This window comes from Asparagus officinalis, chromosome 5, assembly GCF_001876935.1.
Source record: "Asparagus officinalis chromosome 5, Aspof.V1, whole genome shotgun sequence".
Lineage (NCBI taxonomy): Eukaryota > Viridiplantae > Streptophyta > Magnoliopsida > Asparagales > Asparagaceae > Asparagus > Asparagus officinalis.
In genome coordinates, this window is record NC_033798.1 from 119,975,759 (window position 1) to 119,997,584 (window position 21,826).

The following is a 21,826-nucleotide window of genomic DNA, read 5'->3' on the forward strand; positions in this document are numbered from 1 at the left end:
ATAAATCATATAAAAATATATGTTACCAAAAATATTGTCATCTGATGCTTATACATTCTTGCTCTAAAGAATATAAAGATCAACTCTAAATTTCCTAGTTTAAGAATATAAAATTTAATAGATTACTAAATTAGCTGAACATCTCTTTCCAAATTTTTGTCAATGGCAAAATTTTGCATCCAATTAATATTCAAGATGTCAATTTATTTTGTATCTCGAGGGATGGTTGTTTTGGAAAAGGAAAGCAGCTTAAGTTAGTCTTGCTATTATCTATTTCTTCATCTTCCATTTTCCTTGTTGTTCTACAAAAGAAAGTAAGTCTTTATATTTACAAATTCTCTTTTAAGTTAAAATACAAATGCATATGAAGGCATATGGAGGAGAGGAATATATTTTTGATTCCAAGCTCCCAGGGAAAAAAAACAAAAGAGAGAGACTTATGCTTTCAATGGGTTTCAGGTTCCCATCAGAAACTACTAAAACAAACAAACTTATGTTTTCAAGGATCTATACACGTCTTAAAAGCTTATATGCATTCATAAAATTCTTTTGCAGCATTTTAAAGTCAAATATGACACATATGCCACTTACTTAAATCATGATAATCATGCTCTAATATAAGAATTATTATATGCCCAACACAAATATTCCATATCATCTTATCGAGGCCAATGTCACGAAAATCAACATTTATCAGGTCTCAGTGACAAATATTCCATATCATCTTATCTATGACAACACATGTATCATAAACTTGATGAATAGATTGGTAAGGTAAAAAAACTCGATTTAAAAGACAAATCCATATTCTATAATAGCTAGCTAGAAATTAAATAATTGGGTATATTGACATTAAGCCATTGTCTGCATTGGGTAGGCTTCATAAATTATTGTCGTGGTAACTAAATGCGTGAGTGTAAATTTTGATTAATGTTTTCACCTGAACTTCTCTCTTCTGCAGGCCCTTGTATAAGTCTTGGATGGCATGTATTCCACTGGTGTTACTGTCTGTCACAGCTGCAAAAGAGCATTTTTAATGAGAAATGCTGGATATATGTGATGAGTAGTATTGAAATGATAACAAAGAACAAAAATATGAAGTTATTGTGTATAATTACGTGACATCTCGACAATGAGGAAATCGATTTTTGATAGGTTCTTTGCTTGTAATATCTCTCCTTCATCTGTTAACCATCTGAGAATTCTGAAAATAAAATGTATGTGTTGGATGTAATTCTAAATTTTCAATAAATAATTTCCCTCAAAAAATTTTCATTAAATAATCATGTACGTGTTTACATGTGAGTACACATAATTTTCATATCAAATGATCATAGATTTTACACTCATTTTAATTTCATAAAAATTAAAACGCAAGTGCCAAATTGTCACGATTGAAAACTTAGGGGGTTTCTGTGAAGTCCTACTAAAGGTGGAATTTCTGTAATGTAGCCTTCTTTCTTCTACCAATAAACTTTCCTTATAGGTATCTAGTCATACAAAGAGTCAAATTGGTTGGAGGGTCAAGAAATGTTACATACCTCCCTCTAACATAATTGGATTGGACAAATATATAGCAGAATCAACTCTCACTATGGCTCCTGGAGCTCTAGCTGCCTCTGGGCTTTGTTCTATATTCCTATGAACTGTAGTCAGCTAGTTTTGTCTCCAAATGGCAATGAATGTCTTTTAGCCCAGATAAGTACTCTATAAATAAAGATGAAAGTAAAATTAGTCATTAAGTGCACATAGCATAAAATAATTTACTTGACATAGTGATTATGTTGAACATCTGTGCTCAACATAAAGCTCACAAAGTATTATTGGTTAATATCGACATCGATGTGTGATGACCATACTATATAACACTTTGTTTTTGAAAGTCTATCCACATCATAATTATATTCCCCACTACTTGGGAAATATTGTTTAGAAATAGGATGAATTTGTTCCATTTTGACCAAGATGACACAGCAAAACATCATGTATTACATCCCTTTTTCGTCAACATCACACAAACTCACACTACACACAGCCATAAAAGATCAGCATCATGTATTGCATCCCTTTTTTTTGTCAACATCACATAACCTGGATGAATAATTTTCTATTATTCATCTAAAAATTAAAAGATAGTCAAGAAGTAACCTTAAAAAATTGTGGCCTTCTGGTTGCAAGAACTACTTCAGTTTGCTTGCTAAAACTACTAAAGACATGAATCAGAGCTTGAACAATATCTATTTTCTTAGCTCCAAACCTGCGCATCGCACATTTGTACTCTCTTGCTCCTCTTCAATGAGCTTCTCCGCTCTTTCAAATGTCTCTTTCCTTCTCAGCCCATTGCTACACTTAGGCAATAGTTCAGAAGTCTATCAACAATTAACCCAAAAAAACATTTAAATAAGAATAAGAGTTATTCTTCACCTTCGTAGAATTATATAGTTACACGATCTTCTTTGTTTTCAACTCTAATGGAGTACCTGAACACCATTAGTGACTGCAACTGAACAGGCCGGAGGAGTTTCTGGGTATAATCTTATAGTCTGCATTTTATGTAGCATCTGAGTTTTAATCATGCCGCCTTGCAAGCGTCTACATTGCTCTTCCAACCACAACAATAGTGCATCTTGGGTTATATCATTGTTAACATCAGAAGTTTGCCTGAGTAGTGCTTGAGGTACACATGGTAACATCTCACCATCTGATAAAAGGTTCCTAGTGCCGACATAAAGTTGTTTATTGGTAGAATTGAGAAAAAACCACTTTTCATAATAGTAGGAAGCTGCAACTATAATGTATGATCTAACAGAAAAGCCTATCTGCATTGCAACATCTTTAGTCTGGAGCATAATAAACAAATGATACTAATCACAAATTAAAATATTTAAAAGTGGATACAATTAGAATTCATTACATCATAGAGATACATAAATACATAAATAGATTATTGGATCTATGAATGATATAGGAGTGATATAATTAATGATTTGTGAAGTATGCAATTAACCAAAGTTTCCATATATGCCAATTTATCCAGTGCAGTGGACACCCTTGCTTCTGATATATGAACCTAACCAAATTTATAATTCAGGGATTTTTAAGATTGAAGCAGAGAAATTAGTTGGTACATTTGAATTGAAAAGATTGTTGTATCTGTCGGTGTGCTTGTGCTAGCTCTTGTTGGATGTTGCAACTGTGCGAACTCTTTTTTTATAGTTCCAACCGATTTAAATTCCCTTGCTAAAGGGTTGAGAATCTCTACCGCATGAATTAATAAAAGATAAGATAGTGGCAATCAATAAATCCAGCCTAAACATGCAAGATAAAAAAATCAATTATATAAAGATAGAATCCACTCTTATCTATTTCCAAAGATAAAAATTAGGGTCCCTTTTTATGTACTATGCATCAACCAGAGATATGCAGCTAAGCAAGATTTGCTAACTGGGGATGTAGCTCGTTAGGGGGGGATGAATGTTATTTTTTCTCTTATTTACTGTATAATTTGCCAACATTGAAATAAAATTACCTATTTATATAAAGGAATAGATTTCTCAAACTATTGCCACTTCTAGTTTGAGATTAAGGTAAATCACAATAACATTCATCTTTCTAAGAGATTTAATATACCTTTAGAAATTCATTGGAGAGATTTAATCTAAAAACAGACTCAAAGAAAATACTCAAATCCACATGTAAGCATAAAGCTCTGTGAGAATCACTATTGTTTATATGTTACAATTTAACAAACATCCAAGGTAAACAAAGTTCATTAAAAACTTCCAAATTTCCTCCCATATTTAGACTAAGAAAGATAGTACACATAAGAGAGATTGTACACATTGAATTTGGTCTAATACTGGAGCCTTGTGCAATTTACATTATTTCTATATAATTTTCTCCTTGTATAATAACATAAAGCTAATGAGTAATTGCACCATGTAGTTTTATTATTGCAGATAGACCCTCTGGGTGTCTTTTGGTTACTCTTTTAACCTCAATGAAAAGAAAAATCTTTGTAGTCATGACGTCCGGCGGCTAAAAGAGGAAGAAAATATTCAAGGGATCTATCTGCAATAATAGTACTATAAGGCGCCTATCTGCAAGTAACCCCTACTGATTTGATGATATTATGTTCATAGACATGATTTTGAGTATTTTCATCAATAGGTGCACGATGGATTGTAAATATCAATTATGGACATGATCGTGAGTAATCAAACAAAGAACTTAAAGCCAAATTCACACTGTAGTTATATCAACTAAAGTTCTCTTTACTTGAGATGTCACAAATGTATTTCAAAACAAAAAGTTGGCTTCAATTGTTGCATTGGCATTGCATATATCATTTCTTTCCGGCCATAGCTAAGATCATTCCTTTCGGCCATATGTTTTAACAATGTAATTTGCTTCTTCCTCTCGACTTTAATTTAACCGGCATAAGCCACATTAAATATTGGCAACAACATCCATCGGCTTTCATTAAAGTCAAAGGAACATTGAAAGTCTAGGCTTTGAACGATGAATGCATATTAAATATTCGCATTAGTAATCTCGCGCTCCAAATAGGTTCATCAATGCATCATGAACTGACCAAAAGAAGTTGTAATTTATGATATGATATCAAACATGAAAAGTATGACTACTTCGCCTACAAATTATGCATAATAATATAAACATGTTGTAGTAAATATTGCATCAACATAGAAGCATGCTTTTTATAAACACTGTAGTAGCAAGATAGAACACATTTTGCAACTCATTAAACCAGATTTATTAGAGAAAAATAAAAAACATATTACTTTACAGTCTTCTTCAACTAAATTTTATCAATGTTTTCTTCTCTCCGCTGTCCTTTCACCTTTTTTACCCTATGTAATTTGCAGACGTCATCGAGTATAAGTAGTCTTAACTGAATAGTATATATATATGATATATATATAATATATATATATATATATATAATATATATATATATATTTATATATATATATATATATATAATAATATATATATATATATATATATATATATGGTGTATATATTATATATAATATATATGAGGCATTTAAAAATAAAAATAAATAAAACAAACAGATAGCACCCACTCACGATGAAAAAAAAGCAATGTAACATAATAGGCTTGTCAGGCTCCGTGTCAAATCATAAAGATTAAAATGAATCTGTAACCTTCATATTAAAAGCATCAATGCATTATAGATCGCTATGCTTTACATACAAAGAGTAAAATACATTTCAACTACGTATATATAAATGTTATCAATTAAACTCTATTATCCAAAATTTGAGAATGCTATTCAAGAGGACTAATTTCTAAGAAAAACAATTTCCTCTAAAACATATTTTTTTAATTAATAGAAATGCAACTATTATATATATAAAGTTAAACTAATTTCCAAGAGAACTACATCTTTTGCCTATTTTACTTGAATCAGATTACTTTTGCATCTAAAGCCTAGAAGGAAAGATGTAAAAAATAATTGTATCATTTATGTTGATAAATTCTCAAGCTAAGAAGAAAAGTAGACATTTATAGAAATAAATAATTAGTTTCGTGAGAAACTCTTAAAAAAAATCTTATAAGCACTTGATGTGGAACCATAAAATTCTATCCATCATAAATTCATGTACATTTAGCTCTTCAATTGCAGAAAAATCATGATGAGTAGCTATATTATTGAACCCATCCTTCATTAAAAAATGCTTCTTTTCCCATATATCATTAACAAATACGATCTCGATTCAACTAAACTTCATATTCTATTCTCAAAATAAAATTATGATTATCCTGAATCAAGTTATGCGCAAAATCATAGTAAAAACCATCACCTGAAACCGATCGATACTCTCGATCACCGATTCCATCACGCACGTCATTAGGATGTTGGCATCATAATTATTATTAGCTGTCAATAATTAAACAAACAAAAAGAAATACCTTGGATCAGATTTGAAGTTATGAGAAGTTAGCATTTTTATTTGTTCTCATATGTTAAATGTTCTTCCATAAATTCACCAAGAAATTGTTGATTCAAAGTTTTGGTGTCCAATTTTTTTTCTTTCATATATCAAACAATAAAGACTGGCATTTGCATGTCTACGTATCAATGAATACTAAGCAAATATACCTCCAGAATCAGTTAATATGCAATAAAAGCTAAAAAAAGTTAGTATCTTTCCAGCTTAAGAAATTTTTTTATTTTTTTCCCTTCATATAGCAAACAATAAAGACACATAACTATCTCAATCATATTTCATAACTAAAAAATTCCAAAATTCAGTTAAAAAATCGTCCAAAATAAATAAAAAACAAAATTTTCAAAAAGTATATGTAAAAAGATCACATTTTGTTGAGGATGAGTAGAAGAAGAATCAGAAGATGATGAATTTACTTGCTCATCTTGCTGCAACCCAAGAAATTCCAGAGCTTTGCTTCCAGAATCCACAACAGTACCTGAATCAAAATAAATTTCATAAATTTCAACAGAAAAGGTCCAAAATAAAAACGTTAGGGTTATGGTTTTGAACTGACTCGAGGATGGATGGGTAGAGGAGGCGGCAATGGCGGAGGCGGCGGAAGAGGGCGTCGGCGAGGTGGGAGGGGAGGCGGCAGAAGAGGCTGTTAATGATGCCGAAGAGAGGAGGGGAACTGATAAGGATCAATTGGGTCTGGAGGAAGGCGGCGGTGGCGGAGGCGGCGACGGCGGAGCGCAGCGGAAGAGGGCGCGTGAGTTGGAGGGGAGGCCGAGGAAGAGGCCGTTGAGCATGCCGCCGGTTGGCCGGAGGAGGGAGAGGCGGCGTCGAGGAGGGGATGGTGAATTAATGGCATTCAATTGGGTCTTGAGGATGGCGGTCTGGTGGCCGGCAGGCGACGCGAAGAGGGCGTCGGTGAGGTGGGAGGGGAGGCGGCGGAAGAGGTCGTTTGACGATGCGGAAGAGAAGGGGGGAACTCATACGGATAGAGGGATTTTTTTTGTCTCTGGATCGGGGTGAGAAGCCTGAGAAGGGGGTTTTGAAATTTGAAATCTGATCGGATGTCTATACAAATGAGAGCAGAGAGAATTACTGTTTAATTTACTGTAGCATGAACAGGTATTCTTTGATCCTCCTATTTGTATAAAGGAGTAGATGAGGAAAAATATAGCCCAATTAAATTGAAGCAGTACATGCGTGCATCATGATTGAGGGCAAACTCGTGAAGCTCATGGACAGTTTTTTAATTGCTCACGTTCACTATTTTCCCGCTTCGTTTTGATGTGAGAGTGTTGGGTGAAAGGAGAAGCCCTAGATCCAACGGTCAAATCATCCCAACGTGTAGCAGTTGTAAGCAACGGTCAGGATCTGCGCCATCTGACACGTGACTTGAAGATAGCTATAATGCTCCAAATATAGGCCCAAGATTACGTGCATATTTTCTTTACGGATTAAATAGTGAATCGGTAGATAATGCTCAAATGTTGTTTTTGTTATGAACACCAATTATGTGAGAAATGAAAAGTAAATATTAATTGTATATGGCTTGTTGTTTGAAGATATTTCTTCTAATGGTTAACAATAAAGAACTACTACTATATGTTGATATATAGGGTACTACATGAGCGTTTCTAAAAAAAAAAAATTTCAACAATCGTCCACAATAAATTAAAGAAAAATGCAAGCATGCAAACATGTATAATTAATTTTCAAAAAATCCACATTAAGTACATAAACCATAGAAACCATTAATTGAAGGCTTCTAAGATCCTTACTAATTTCCAAACTATTAAAAATTCTCATAAACATTGTTAACTGGTAACATAAATCAAGATCTGTGAGAAGCCATTCTTGCAAGTCAGAGAACAAGACACAACAAACATATCACATTTTGGATTTTTTATTCGACACACAAAAGTCTTTTTCGAGATTTTCTAATAGTTCAAAATCGTTTAAAAAATATTAGAACTTTTTGAATATTTTCTCTAGCTCGTTTATAAAGTTCAAAGGGGTTTCATGCAAAACCCCCCAAATCTCACGAGGGCTTTGTGAAATTTAACAAAGAAACATTGAGTCTGTCTTTCTTTGTGGGAGATTTTTGGTTCTTATAAAGGCACACCTGCCATTCTTCCCTTCTCTTGAGAGCAAGACTATTTGGTAGTGAAGAGAGTTGGTGAGAGTCAAAATAGTGAAGAGGAGAAGAGAGGGAGGGGGGAAAAAAGGACTGCTCCTATTTTTTCCAACTCAGTTTTTTTTCTTTTTCTCACTCTAAAATGGCAAGTTTGGTTGTTATTTTTGCAATATTTGCACTAATGAGTGTAGGTAATATTTGGGGAGTTAAATCAGGAGATGTTCATGTTGTGGGTGGGGATCAGGGTTGGGATGCTGCTTCTGATGTGGCATCTTGGGCCATCGGAAGGTCTTTCAGGGTTGGAGATAACATTTGTAAGCCTACATCTAAATAATTACTCTTTATCATTTCATCATCTTTCTCATTTCCTTCCTTCCTTCCTTGGAAAATTTTTATTTTGACACTCGGTTGCAACTCCTTACAACTTAAAATTTTTTTGAAAAGCATTTTCACTGATAAAACTACAAAATCTATCTCAGTTAAAGAACGATGACTAGGCCCCAAAAGTTTTCAAATTAGTACATCATTCATGTTTTTTCCCCATCAAAACCTTTGGTTCTAGAATTAAAATTTACTTAAGAAGAAAATATGTATAGAGCCATGTGATAGCGCGTAAGTTCTCTTTGATATATTGCTCAAAATGATGGGTTTGTCACAAATTCCCTGTCAGTACACAAATTAATACTGTGAAGTCAGTACGATCTAAGATGTTAGTGTAGGAATTTCTATTTCATCGTGTAGAGGTTTAGGGCCTGCTAGTGCTAGGCCATCCCTCGAAGTGGCGGCTCTAGTTTTGATCCACCTCCGTCTTGGATCAACATAAAACCAGTTTAAACTAAAAAATGGGCCAGGGCCGGCCCAGTTTGGTGCAGTTTCCCAAACAGGGCCGGACCTTTATCGGTCAATAAATGTATTCCCGGTAAACATCAACGCTCAACATATCACGGGTGCTCGTGCTCATTTGGGTGGTGGCTGCAGGGTTCACATACTCAGCAGCAGAGGAGGGCATAGCTGAGCTACGGACCCGAGAAGAGTACGAGTCCTGCGACACATCCAACCCGATCCGCATGTACACGGGTGGGCTTGACAAGATCGAGTTGGGCCATCAAGGCCCGCGATACTTCGTCAGCACCTCGGCTGAAGTCTGCAACAAAGGACTCAAGCTCCATGTCCATGTTGAACCTCAGCAGCAAAAGGCTGAGCCAGCGGGAAGAGAAGCGCTCACACAAGCTGTTCGTGTAGCAGCTGGGCCTAAGCCGTCTGGTTCTCTGAAAGTTGGCCCGGTTTCATCTGGGATGTTAATTGGGCTGGGTTTGATCTGTTTGATTGGGCTCATGTGAGTCTGTATGGGCTTTTGTTGGGTTTGGTGCTGTCTTCTAACTCTAGGCCTAGGGTAAGGAATCAGTAGGTGATGCAAAAGTCTGCATTAAGTTTGCCAATATCTTTGTTATGCCATGGATGGATATATTATCTTTTATCCGCAAATTTGGATGACATATTTTAGAGCAAAGTTTAGCAGCAAACGTCTCATCAGCACATAGCAGAAGTCGTGTAGAATTCTAGTTTACAGATTCAACCAAACCAATTCTGACGAATATTAACTAATCAAAAAAAAATGGACCAGTATTACCTACCGGTGACTGGCATATTACCTTTGAGCTTGATCGAGTCAAACAAGAAATGACAATCGAAACTTATTAGCACGAGCTATGGGACAAATGAGTTAACCCTATACACTTCTAAAACAACAAAACACAAGGAAGAACGCAACTATCCCCCAAGTACATTATCGCCAAAAATTTTACGGGCCACAGCAATTCAAAACATTTTTAGAAAATCCCACAAACACAAGCTACAAGTCAAACACTCGCTGAATACAACCAAATGAGGCCAAGCCGTATCTCAGAAATAAAGTACCTGAGTTGTGTTAATAGAGTAAAAGCAAAATCATAAACTTCCGTGATTACATATACACCCAAGTAAGCATTATTATTTTCAGTTCATAATACTCCTCTATTTTGACTCTTCCTTGTTCGTTCAAGTTGATCCGAGTCCCTTTCTAAAATCTGAGTTCAATTTCAAGATGAATACAACCAAAGGGCTTAAAACAGTAATAACCAAGCTTTTCGCAGAATTCTTGGGAACCAGCTAATATGCCTGCTCGTAGTAGTGTTCTGCAGTCTGAAGGAAACCCAAACCAAGAAAAGAAATCTGAAGGAATTCCCAAAAATTCAGAACCAGCAGCAAGGAAATGCAGACGTGTATCAAGGAAGAAGACTTTCACTTTTCTCTCAGCACGACATAGCTGTGGCCATTCGTCTTCTGTATCTTGGATATTCTCCTTAGAATATCTGCAAATGCCCTCTTGTCCTGCAGCAAAAAGAAACATCCACATATTATGAAATTGTTTTGAAACCACCATTAATGCTATGGTATGTTAGTACTATGAAGAAACAAATATTATGAACTTTACTTTTTTATGATTAAAATTACATCACATATTTATTTATTTTTTGGTGGGCAGAACTTTAGACCAAAAAGAAAAATCAAAGAAATGATATATCGTACATATAGAAAAATTACAAACCTAAAAGAAGTTATCCTCAATATCAATTTTGTCTAAGCATTAATCATCCGAAACTTGCTTCAAAGCTTTTTGAGGTTAAAACGCTTCGAAACTCAAGAGTGAAGCTATTCATTAAAGCATAATTGAAGCGTGTGTTTCGCACTTCATAAAGCGCTTTTCTTTTGAAGCGCACGCTTTAGACAGGACAAAAAGATTATAAAGGATTTTTGACTAACATTAAAATGCCCCTATGTATTTTCAATATGACCATGTGAGTGTAAATAAAATATATATGTATGCATGTAGCTTAGTTTATTGTGATTCATTTCTATACTTCACATATTTAATTTCTTATTCATCAATCAGGACATGAATGTATATATTTGTAAATTATTACACCGGTATATATTGTATGTTTATAGTTTTTACAAATTTAAAATTAAAATATTTAAACTCGTGAAGCTTACACCTCATACTTTGAAGCTTACGCCTCGCTTCATCAAAGGGTCTAGCGCTTTGCTTTGTGCTTCTGCTCTTTTAAACATTGCTTAGTACAAGTCAAAGAAATGGGAGAATAGATTTTATCACTGTACTGAATTAGAGCCAGGTAGACAAAGAGCATACTTCTGATACAGTGATATAGGGATGTTGTATTCCTACAAAATTTAGGTGGCAGTGTAATAAATGACTGTTACATTAGCCATAGTACTAGAGATCAGAACTTCAGAGAATAAAGATGGTCCAAGAAAACAAGATTGCAATAAAAGTGAAAGCACGGACAGAGCACTGAAGTAAAACTAGGGATAATAAGGTGATGGATAAGCATATGACGAGATACGAGGGAGGATGGAAGCAACTGAAGACAAAAGGTGATAGAACGGGGAAGTAGTTGAACAATTTACAACAAGTTTAGAAGGCCACAATAAGATGAGGGGAAGAAAGACCAGATAACAATGTCTACAATGGAGTGGGAAATTCTGGCTGCGATAGCAGAAGCTGCCCGCATTGGGAATGGTTTAGCTACCAAGCCCAACAAACCAGATAGTTTTAGCAAGGGTGGATGCACTGGATGGTTATGGATACATAAAGCTGAAATTTTTAAGTTAACCTGCAAAGTTAATCTCACCTTAGAGCGACTATACTTGCTCAAGAATGAAATTACATAACCTGGTGCAGCAGATAATGTGAATTTCCTTAAAAGCAATCCAAGGTACCTTAATGTTTTTTGTGTGTATGTGGGTGATACTTCGCTAATCGATACTTTTTGGCTCTGATAAGTGACTCTTCGATACAGCCTTCAAGTCTAGCTATCCCCGGTAAAAGAGAGAGTGAAAGATAAGCCTATGTTTGGCCATACAGGTCTCATCAATTTGCATGACTTACCAATTAGATAATCACAGAAAGATACTAACTTTAGAATCAAATGGATACAGAGATACCATGTAAACATTAAATTCAACAGAACTAGCATTGGCTTAAAAAGTTCAAAATTTTGGAGTTCATTCGGCCTCGCAAAAGCTATTTTCAGTCAAGTAGAGAATATGATAAATACTAGCAATGTGTATCCAATAAATTAATCATTTAAGAATGCATGGGATGTAACTTACTAAACAAAAAGCTAAATCTAGACATTAGAAAGTTAAAAGGAAGAAGCATTTTGAATTGTCTCATGCATTTGAAATAAATTTGTTAACCAACCTCTTGAGATTTAATCCTGCCCTTAAAGTTTGCAACTAAGTCCTGTGTAGTCAGTGGAGCCGTAGCCAAAAGAACAGATCTAATTTCCTCCTCTGTAACAGGTCCAGAAGACAGAGTTGATCCAATTTTTGAAGCAGCAGAAGCAGAAGATTTTGAGGATGCACTAGGTTTGGAGCCAGAAGAAGGCTCCTCTTTAACAAGTGGTTTTGGTTCCTGTACCAAAATATAGAGTTCTTGGTTTGTTTCAGAATACACAAGAATGTAAACAAGTTTGTGCTTTAGCTCCAACTAAAGAAACAACCTAATAAATATATTATCTTTACCTTCTTTACAGATACATTATTTGTAGTTTTCACGTCATCGTTTCCAGATTTCTTCTTTGCCTTGGATTTGGAAGTGGATGGCGTCCCACGAGCAGATCCACTAGGAGTTGTCTTTGAAGGACTGATATCAGCAGGTTCCTCCTTTATTCCGTCTTTCTGTTTTGGAGCAAGAACAGGGGAACTTATATTCTCATCTTCCATCTGCGTAGTTCAAAGTTCAAACGACATATATTTTGTGTCAGTAAAGCATAATTTCCAGTTCCACAAGTAAACATACTGTATAAGAGACCACCGTGCAACTAAGAGCTTTTAGTTGTTAACAATATAAGAAATGACTTCAGTTAGCTGTCCAACACTTACTTCATCATCATCCTCATCTTCCTCTGCATCAGACTCATTCTGCCCAGCTGCTTTTCCAAGAAGCTTCTTCAACTCCTTCCCAGATTTACTCAAGCCCTCTTCTTCTCCTTCTTCACCTTCTTCCTCATCATCCTGAGTGTAACATAAGGACACAAGCAATGCATCAATATATGTACAAGCTGATCCATAAAGAAGACCCTTTATAAAAGATGGTGAGCAAAAAACGACTACTTAAACAAACACATAAATGTATGTTAACTAAAACTTCATTGCAGGGAAGAGAAAAATTCCACGTATTTTGGCATTTCCTTGAGACAAGTACCCTCAATTAGAGCTAAGTACCAACCATGACCTACACACCACCTCAAGCATCAAACTGAAATCCCCATAAATTAGTTTTGTGCTAGTAAGACCTTCGAATAAGTAGGCCCAAATCCCTGAACAGAGAAAACTATAGAATGCCCAATATTTGTTTTAGCTGCATTATTATAGCTGATAAGATTGTAAAATATCAAGTGCAAGAGAAACCACACTCTCTCACCACAGAACTAAATTGAGGACCACTTTATCAATGTAACTGGAAATACAATATTTCCAACTACAGAATTTGCAGAAAAAGAGAATCAACTCAGTTAGTGGTAACTGTGAAAGACAAACAATTGTATTCGAAATTTAGATTTTACTTGATTAGAGTTCAATGATGAAACATGTGTAATCCTACCTCAGGATTTCTACAAGTTCCCAGGACCTTAGTTCAACATTGGTTCCTGAAGGATCTTGAGGTCAGCTTCCAAGGATCATTTCCATATGTATATTAAATTTTCAGAAGACCTGATTTCTCATTTTTAGACCATTTAAGATGTAGATCAAAACAAACGAAGTAGAAAGTACGGCCCACTGCAAAGTTCCTACAAAATTTAGTTTGAGGTTGCTTTCTACTAAAGGATCATCCAAAACTCCTTAAACTAGGTCAATGAAGGGAACACATAACTTATATCCTGCATTAAGTATTACACTCCTACAAAGTTCTATTAACGCCATTGAATCTTTTCAATAGGCACTTAATAACAGTGCCGATAATAGATCACAGCATCTGCCTACATCAAAATTATGTAAAAATTTAATGTGAAACTTGTTTAGCATATACTAGTGAACATAATCAGCTATGCAAAATTCTCACATTGTATTCAAATCTATCATGTTCATTTCCTACATTAACTAAATTATTACAAGCCCATTGAAGCAGTTGAATGCATGTCTACTCTCTTAAACCATTTACATTAACTAGACAACTAGATCAAACTGAGAGGACACAAATTTATCTACTTCTAAGAAATGTGATCCCATACTTTGAAGCAAGGACACAATCATCTCCCCAACCATGCATAAACACATGGAGCTGCATGCATGCAGACGCTAATGCACATACATTTGCAGACTTGACCTTCAAGTGGGGTCCTCTTAATGCAGCCATGCCAGCCAAGTATAAACTAGGTCTGGATTGTAATCTAAGATATCTCAGAAAACATTCAGTATTATCTAGATAAATAAATATGTGCATGTAATCTAAGATAGGATCCGGGGTTTGGATTGCAGGTTTAGATACTCAATGATATTTGCTCCATCAACTTGTTATAGGAAAAACAAGTTCAATATTATCACTCAGTTAACCAACAAGTACATCTGGTGGATGAAATGCGGCCTCAGGCCCAGAGTGTGATTAACAGCTCGGATCAATTCTTGATCTGCGCTGTAAAGGATAGATCTCAGTATTTTTTTTTTAAGTGCAAGCCTCAGAAAACACAAACTGAAAGAAACAGATTATCAAATTTCAAACTAATAAAGCATAGAAATCGGATGCCAACCATAGAGTTTGCACCATACGATCTCTTCAGACAGCCATACAGTTTCCGATTGAATACAAACTACAAAGAATATGAATTACTGATGTGTACGGGTAACAATAATTGCTGACAATAGTCTAAACTGTCTGTATTTTGATGACACGGAACTGTAATATTGTTTTGTGGGCATGCAACCAGTATTCCATAAAAGTTAGAATTTCACAGAACCTGCTTAATCTCTGGCGGGGGAGGGATTTCAGGGGCCAAATCCTCCCGCTCCTCTGGATCATTCCCTACAGCTTCATCATCATCAGTGAATATTTCTTCATGTTCCCAGTCATCGCCTGCATATAATAAGCAAATCAGACAAGGTTTCAATTTAGAGCAAATTCTGTTGTTTGATGAGAGCAAATAGAAAAGCATTATCTGAATACATCATAACATGCAAAAGGCTCATAGTAAAGCATAGGAAAGCAAAACAGTGTAAAATATGCTAATACAGAAATGTCTTCCAACTAGATTAATACATGGTATTATGTATAAGTGTACAAAAGAAAAATAACCAAGAAGAGTATCGCTTTCAGGTTCTGGAGTATATTGTTCCAGAAAGCAAAAAACCAATTGATTCACAATAAATTAATGACCCATCATACCAATAAGTTGCATCTTACAAGAAATAAGGGGTATAACATGGCGATGAACCACACCAACCTGATTTGATTTGATAAGTCACATCATCCTCAATCTCACCACCATGACAAATGATTGATTTTAATTCACGAAAGTGATTAGTCTTAGCTATTTCTTGAGCATTAATATGTATTGTTAGCTCATTCCTCTTCACAGTTTTACTACAAGAATGAGATCTTATTCAGATTAAGTATGTAAAGGTATAACAAAGTATTAAAAATGTAAACTAAATAGTACATAATAAATCATGTGAAACTTAAATTTGTAAAGGCATTAGCATTGTCAAAATGCTATTACACATACCTTTTTCAATGTCATCGTCATCGAAATCCATGTCCCCTTTAGTATCATCATCATCATCACCACCACTCTTCTTATTAAGCCCAAGTCTATTCTTCCTTGCCTCCTCCTCTTCAACATCTTCCTCGCCTTTGTCAGAATGATCGCCAGTATCTTCGCTTTTCACCTTCTTGGAACGATTCCCTTCAGCCCCACCATCATTCATGCCTTCCAACTTCTTCAATTCACCAAAAGCAGCAGCTCCATTAGTGGCTGCCTTCATCATCCATCTTTCATAGCCAGTTGCATTGCTTTTCCGTTTATTCATCTTCTCCTCAGCTTCTTCTAAAGTTAATTGCTTATATTGTGCAACTTTGTTGAAATTGTACCTGTAAAGAATTAACAATTGTGAGAATATAACACTTCAAAAAGTATACATTGATACACATCTCTGTTTAACTCCAAAAGCAAGACCGATCACAAGATTAGTCAAATAATAATCACTTCCTACAATGAAATTAGAGAAGAACGTTTCAGATTATTGGGGACAAAGCATTTCAAAGATACTTACCAGGAACTGGCAGGAATAGCAACAAACTCCTTCCCATGCATTACAAGCAAATAATATGTTGCAGACTGTGCTCCCTCAAGCTGGCCTTGAAACTGATGCTGACCAGTCTCGTCCTCCAAAAGCCAGGGCTTATTCTTGTATTTCTCCTGTATTATATCATTAGCCATTAGTTTACGTGAGTTGTTGAACAAGACCTAAGAGTAATAGCAAAAGAGAAATGACAGCTAATTAACATAACCCATCAGGTAATCCATTAGGTTAAGAAGTAATTTGCAGAGGCATGTGAAAGATTAATAGTTAATGTAAGAAAACAGAAGATTAATAGTTAATGTCCATATCACATGAAGTAGTAATTGCCAATTATAGTTGTTTGATCCTTCTAGGAATGCTAAATTGTCATGTCAAAAGAGAACTTCCACTCGCTAGTACGCGCTTAGCTTAGAATTTCCAATTAGCCTTTAGCTTTTTAATTAATGGCACTATTTTTTTTATTGGTACTGGACAGTTATGGTCTTCGAAGATGAGTTATATTACTTTGAATCTTACATACATGCTATTGCCTAGATAAGATTAAGTAGGAAGTTTCATGACATGTATAATCTTTGGATCCTGAATCCTGAACTTCTCTTTTAACATAAAACTAAATGAATACAGATGTGAAGAAACCATGAATGGCCATAGTCATCAACTGTTAAACCCTAATATAAGACCCACAGCCAGGTTGACAAAAATGGACATGAAAATATATAATGTCTACCACAGCCATATCAACCTGGTTCAGTAGTCTTCAATGTGTAAATGTTGCAGAAAAAATATAATGTCTACCATAAATACATAATGATTGTCCTGAATCATTAAAGAATACAAATAATACTGAATACGTGGAGGAGACACGTACATTCATCTTTTCCATGTTATCATTCAATATGCTCACTATATTTCCTCCACATTCAAAAACATTATCATTTAAATAAATATAATTTAAAGGAGCTGTTTTTAATGAGAAATCAAAGATAAATTTCATAAGCTATCAATAATAACTAATCATGGACCAGATATACTACAAAAATCACCAATGTGTAACATGTAGTCAACTCAATAGATCCTGCATGAGGTCCTAAGACTCCCAACTAAGAAATAAGGTTTACAAGACTCCCAACTAAGAAATAAGGTTTACAAATGGTTAGCAGCCCAACTTCAAGTTTGTGCTGTTTCATACCAGGCACAAGACAGTAGTCATGAGTCACACACCTAACCTTGAATGGCGTCAAGATACAAGGCAGTAGAGAAGCTTAACTTTCAGAGTAAATTAACATAACCCAAAAGATCACTTTTTATTACACCATACGTAAGGAGAAATGTTGAAAGAAAAAGGATATTTTAATTACCCGCAAACCATCTGTCACTTGGCGTCCTAAAAGCCCATCCTTGTGAAGAGTCCACTTGTTCTCGGCATACTTCTTCTTTGAAAATGGCGGTAAACCAGTGACAAACCTACCGATGAAGTATGATTTATCTGTGCTGGCACTTGCACGAACATTATACTCCTAGAAAAAAGGACAGCAGCAACAATTATTATACCCTTATCAAAGTTACATCACAACTACGACAAAAAGAACCCTTGTTCTTGCATATTCCAATTATGTGTTAACCATCTATTAGTTTCACAAACAGATGGTATTAACTTAAAAAAGAATCTCAAATGCCATAAATTGTCAAAGAGTTCAACACTGTAAGCAAAAATTGGAACCTTACAGAGCCTTATGAAGTTAGACCATAGTGAACTGACTGCAGGTGTTACAGGAATAGAGATGATCATGGACAAAAAAAAATCAGATAACAAATTACAGACTGAAAGAAGGAACAAGGGGCAGACCTAAGTTACCCTACTGATGTACTGATAACTTATATTTCTTTTTTTTTCTTTTTTTTCCCCCAAAATTTGGTACATCAATTTCAAACTTATATCTTCTCTCTGTTTGTTTATAGAACCTGATCTATATGACGAATGCATAGCACCCTGTCCCCTTTCACCCCTCACGTGTGAGAATTGCACCCCTAATGTGGGTAGGGATCTTGTAATTTCGTACCAGCATACAGAAACCCGATCGATATATAAACAGCTGAGAGATTTGAGCTTAGGGTTTGAGACATTGTTTATAATCCTTGATTATTACTGGAATTTTAACCAGGTTATACTCGAACAACGGTAGGTACATTGATAGCCGAGCCTTAAATCCCTGTGTTTATGTGTTTCTCTCGGTTATTTTCTTTGTTCTTGCTTTCATCCATATGCGGTATTATTCATTTATTCTGCAGTATTGCTAAAACTCTCCTCGGCCCAGAGAACAAGCTTTCAAGCATACAGATACTTAAGGCAACAGCTATGAAAAGGAAGGATCTGGACCAAAATGTAAACTTTGCAATCCAAATCACGAGCAGGATGGCAATTGAAGCAATGATGCGCATTACAATTCAACTGCCGTAGTAAGTCAAACTTTATCGAACCTAACCAAAAGTTAACAACAACTGACATCGAAGAAACCAAAATTAGGTCAAATTTAGATAAAAATGAAAGGGAAAAAAAATCAAGTAAACCCTAGCACCGAGCTTACCCTGATCAACTTGGTGATGGGGATGCCGCAGATATTGCACCTCGCTCGGCTCTCGGCCATCCTCTTCCCGCAAGAAGCGCATAGGGTTTTGTGCTTGCAGTTGCTTCCATAGAGATCCGATGGAGATCCGCAACCCTCGCACGCTGGTTTCAGGATCAGATCGAACGAAGACATAGCCATAGCTCTTTAAGGGAGATGGAGACGACTGGGAATTTGATGGGAGAGAGAAACCCTAGATGAAGATTCTGGGGGAGAATTTTCAATCGGAGAGTCGAAGTGAGGACGCCATTGGAGATTTTGTGACACAACAAAGGTGGAGGTTTGTCTTCGCTGTTTTATTTGGGCATAGCGGGTCGGGTTAGGTCCTAACTTATAGTTATAGCCGATTTTATACCAAATTATAACCTGCGATATTTATATGCAACAAGTGGGGAACTATGTGGTATTTAAGTACAATTTACCCTTGGGAGGGGAAAAAGAGTATTGTCTACTTAACTTAGTTTCGGATTAGAGAAGTTATTTGCACTTTTGTATCTGAAACTTCAAACATTTTTTTTACTTTAATATCTTAATGTTTTTACTTGACAATATGACCCTAAAGTTTATACTTTTTTGACAAGTTTTTTCTCAGACGCTTTGATGGCTCAAAGATAACACATTTTAAAACTTTGATGTCCAAAATTTTGCACATTTATACCTTTAATATCCCAAACTCTAGGGTATCAAAGCATCAAAAAATAAAACTTTTGGTTATCAAAGTCAAAGAAGATGTGAACTTTAATTTAGGGTGTCAGAGTTAAAAATGGTAAACATTTGAGAAACAAATCGGGAAAAAAAGTATTTAGGGGTATCAAAATAAAAAATGGTATAAATTTTTTGTGTACGAAAGTGCACTTATTCCTAATAATAGATTTTCTTCAATATTAAAAATGGTGTAAATGTTTTGTGTACGAAAGTGCACTTAACCCTAAAAATAGGTTTTCTTCAATGTTAGTCCCCTAAATCCTCATTTTTTTTAAGTTAATACCATATTTAGATTTTAGTCCCCTAAATCCTCACTTTTTGAAGTTAATTCCTCAAATCTTTAGGTATTTACAAATTAGTAAATCCATCAAATCTTTAAGTATTTCAAAGTTAACCCCCATATTATCATATTTAAAAATTAGTCGATCAATTTTACTTTGTTCTTTGGTTGAATTAGTCTCCACCTATTCCAATGTAGTGGTAATTAAAATGTCTAATTTCAAAACACTTACGAGATTTAGGGAACTGATTTCAGCATATGAGGAATTGGGCGACTAATTTCGGAATAACTAGACAACTACTTTCAAAATATAAAAATCCTGGGGACTTATTCACAGTATGAATATGTGGGGAACTAATCTATATCTATATCTATACTATATATAAAAGAGGATTGCATTGTAAAAACTTTTAATTTTTATTTTTGCAATTTTAAATTTGATAATTCTCAAACATGTCATTAGTTATAATTAATCATTCACTATATAACCTCTTATTAATTATGCATTTCCTCATTTTTCAAAACCTTTGGTCACACTATTATTTTATTATTGAATTATATTATTTAATAGAATATTTAAAATTTATCCCTAATTTATCTTCACATGATATTTAAAATTCTAGAAAAATTAGAAATAATAAAATTTCATTAGCCTTATGCCTTATGCCTTTAGGTGTCATGTCTTATGAAGGACTACACGTTACCTTTCATATTATTAGCCTTTTAAAAGTATGATAATAGTATGAAAAATAATTTATATTTATTGTAATTATAATAGTATTAATAGTATATAATTTTAATAGTATTTATTAAATTAATGAAGTACATTGTAATTCAATAATTATACAATTTAGTAAATTATTTACTAATAGTGTAATAAACTATTTATAAAATTTAAATGTAGCTACTAATAGTATTATAATTATGATATGTATAATGTTGTTATATTTAAAAGAGAATACATTAGTTAATATAATTTAATTATAACAATTATTCAAACTATAATAATTAATCATACAGTTCTTTATACACAATTTTATCGTATAATTTATTCGTTTAAAAAAATAGTAATTGTTCATAATATATATTGCTATACAAGTCATTTCAGTATTGTGCAACCAACAAAAAAACTTTTAAAAATGAAAGAAAATAGGTATGCTCTTGTACAAAGTACGTGCACTATACTAGTGTAAAAATATGTCATAAAATCCTTTTAAAAATAATGACAAAATAGGGAAAATTTAATGTACAATGTACGTGCACTATACTAGTATAAAAATATGTCATAAAAATCCTTTTAAAAATAATGACAAAATAGGGAAAAAATAAAAGCAATGCGGTGAGCGTGGATCGAACACGCGACCTTCAGATCTTCAGTCTGACGCTCTCCCAACTGAGCTATCCCCGCTTTGTCTTTGTTTCAATTTAACCTTTATAAAATTCTACGTTGTATTTCTTTTAAGCTCTTCCCACAGGGCTTTAATTATCTGTTCTCACCTGTAGACATGCCTTGTCCTTATATAGTAATATGTTTATCTGTTCCAAATAGTAGTTTAATATTATTTAAACCACCAAATAGGAAAAAGGGGAATTGATAATTATATTGCAGATAAAGGTTTTGAAGAGAAACATTCATCGATTGTCACACATCACCAGGAAGATCAATGTGGCTCATATTTAGTTTTAAACCAGAAAAATTGGAATTGAGATAAAATAGTAACACGTTTTACC

The 21,826-nt window shown here is 34.4% G+C and overlaps 2 protein-coding genes and 1 non-coding gene across 3 annotated transcripts; 1 reads left to right on the forward strand and 2 right to left on the reverse strand.

Moving 5' to 3' along the window:
• Positions 8,122–9,639, forward strand: LOC109840958 (umecyanin-like). Its single transcript, XM_020409797.1, has 2 exons — positions 8,122–8,439; positions 9,104–9,639. The coding sequence occupies exons 1-2, from the start codon at positions 8,268–8,270 to the stop codon at positions 9,463–9,465; spliced, it is 534 nt and encodes a 177-aa protein (XP_020265386.1). The 5' UTR covers positions 8,122–8,267; the 3' UTR covers positions 9,466–9,639.
• Positions 9,889–19,400, reverse strand: LOC109840959 (transcription initiation factor IIF subunit alpha). The gene is made up of 9 exons (XM_020409798.1): positions 19,072–19,400; positions 17,845–18,003; positions 16,457–16,602; positions 15,910–16,274; positions 15,145–15,260; positions 13,073–13,204; positions 12,713–12,913; positions 12,390–12,602; positions 9,889–10,495 (listed from the first exon to the last, which is right to left on the reverse strand). Exons 1-9 carry the CDS (start codon positions 19,249–19,251, stop codon positions 10,406–10,408), a joined length of 1,602 nt encoding a protein of 533 aa, XP_020265387.1. The 5' UTR covers positions 19,252–19,400; the 3' UTR covers positions 9,889–10,405.
• Positions 21,431–21,503, reverse strand: TRNAF-GAA. The gene has a single exon. It is a non-coding gene; the product is annotated as a tRNA-Phe (tRNA).

Excerpts from the sequence above, each read along its gene's own strand:
- LOC109840958 (XM_020409797.1), top strand. The coding sequence starts at position 8,268 with ATGGCAAGTTTGGTTGTTATTTTTGCAATATTTGCACTAATGAGTGTA. Across the intron at positions 8,440-9,103 it reads CAGGGTTGGAGATAACATTT|GGTTCACATACTCAGCAGCA; the intron begins GTAAGCCTACAT and ends TGGTGGCTGCAG.
- LOC109840959 (XM_020409798.1), bottom strand. The coding sequence starts at position 19,251 with ATGGCTATGTCTTCGTTCGATCTGATCCTGAAACCAGCGTGCGAGGGT. Across the intron at positions 16,603-17,844 it reads AAGTGACAGATGGTTTGCGG|GAGAAATACAAGAATAAGCC; the intron begins GTAATTAAAATA and ends GATATAATACAG. Across the intron at positions 15,261-15,909 it reads TGACGATGACATTGAAAAAG|GCGATGACTGGGAACATGAA; the intron begins GTATGTGTAATA and ends TATTATATGCAG.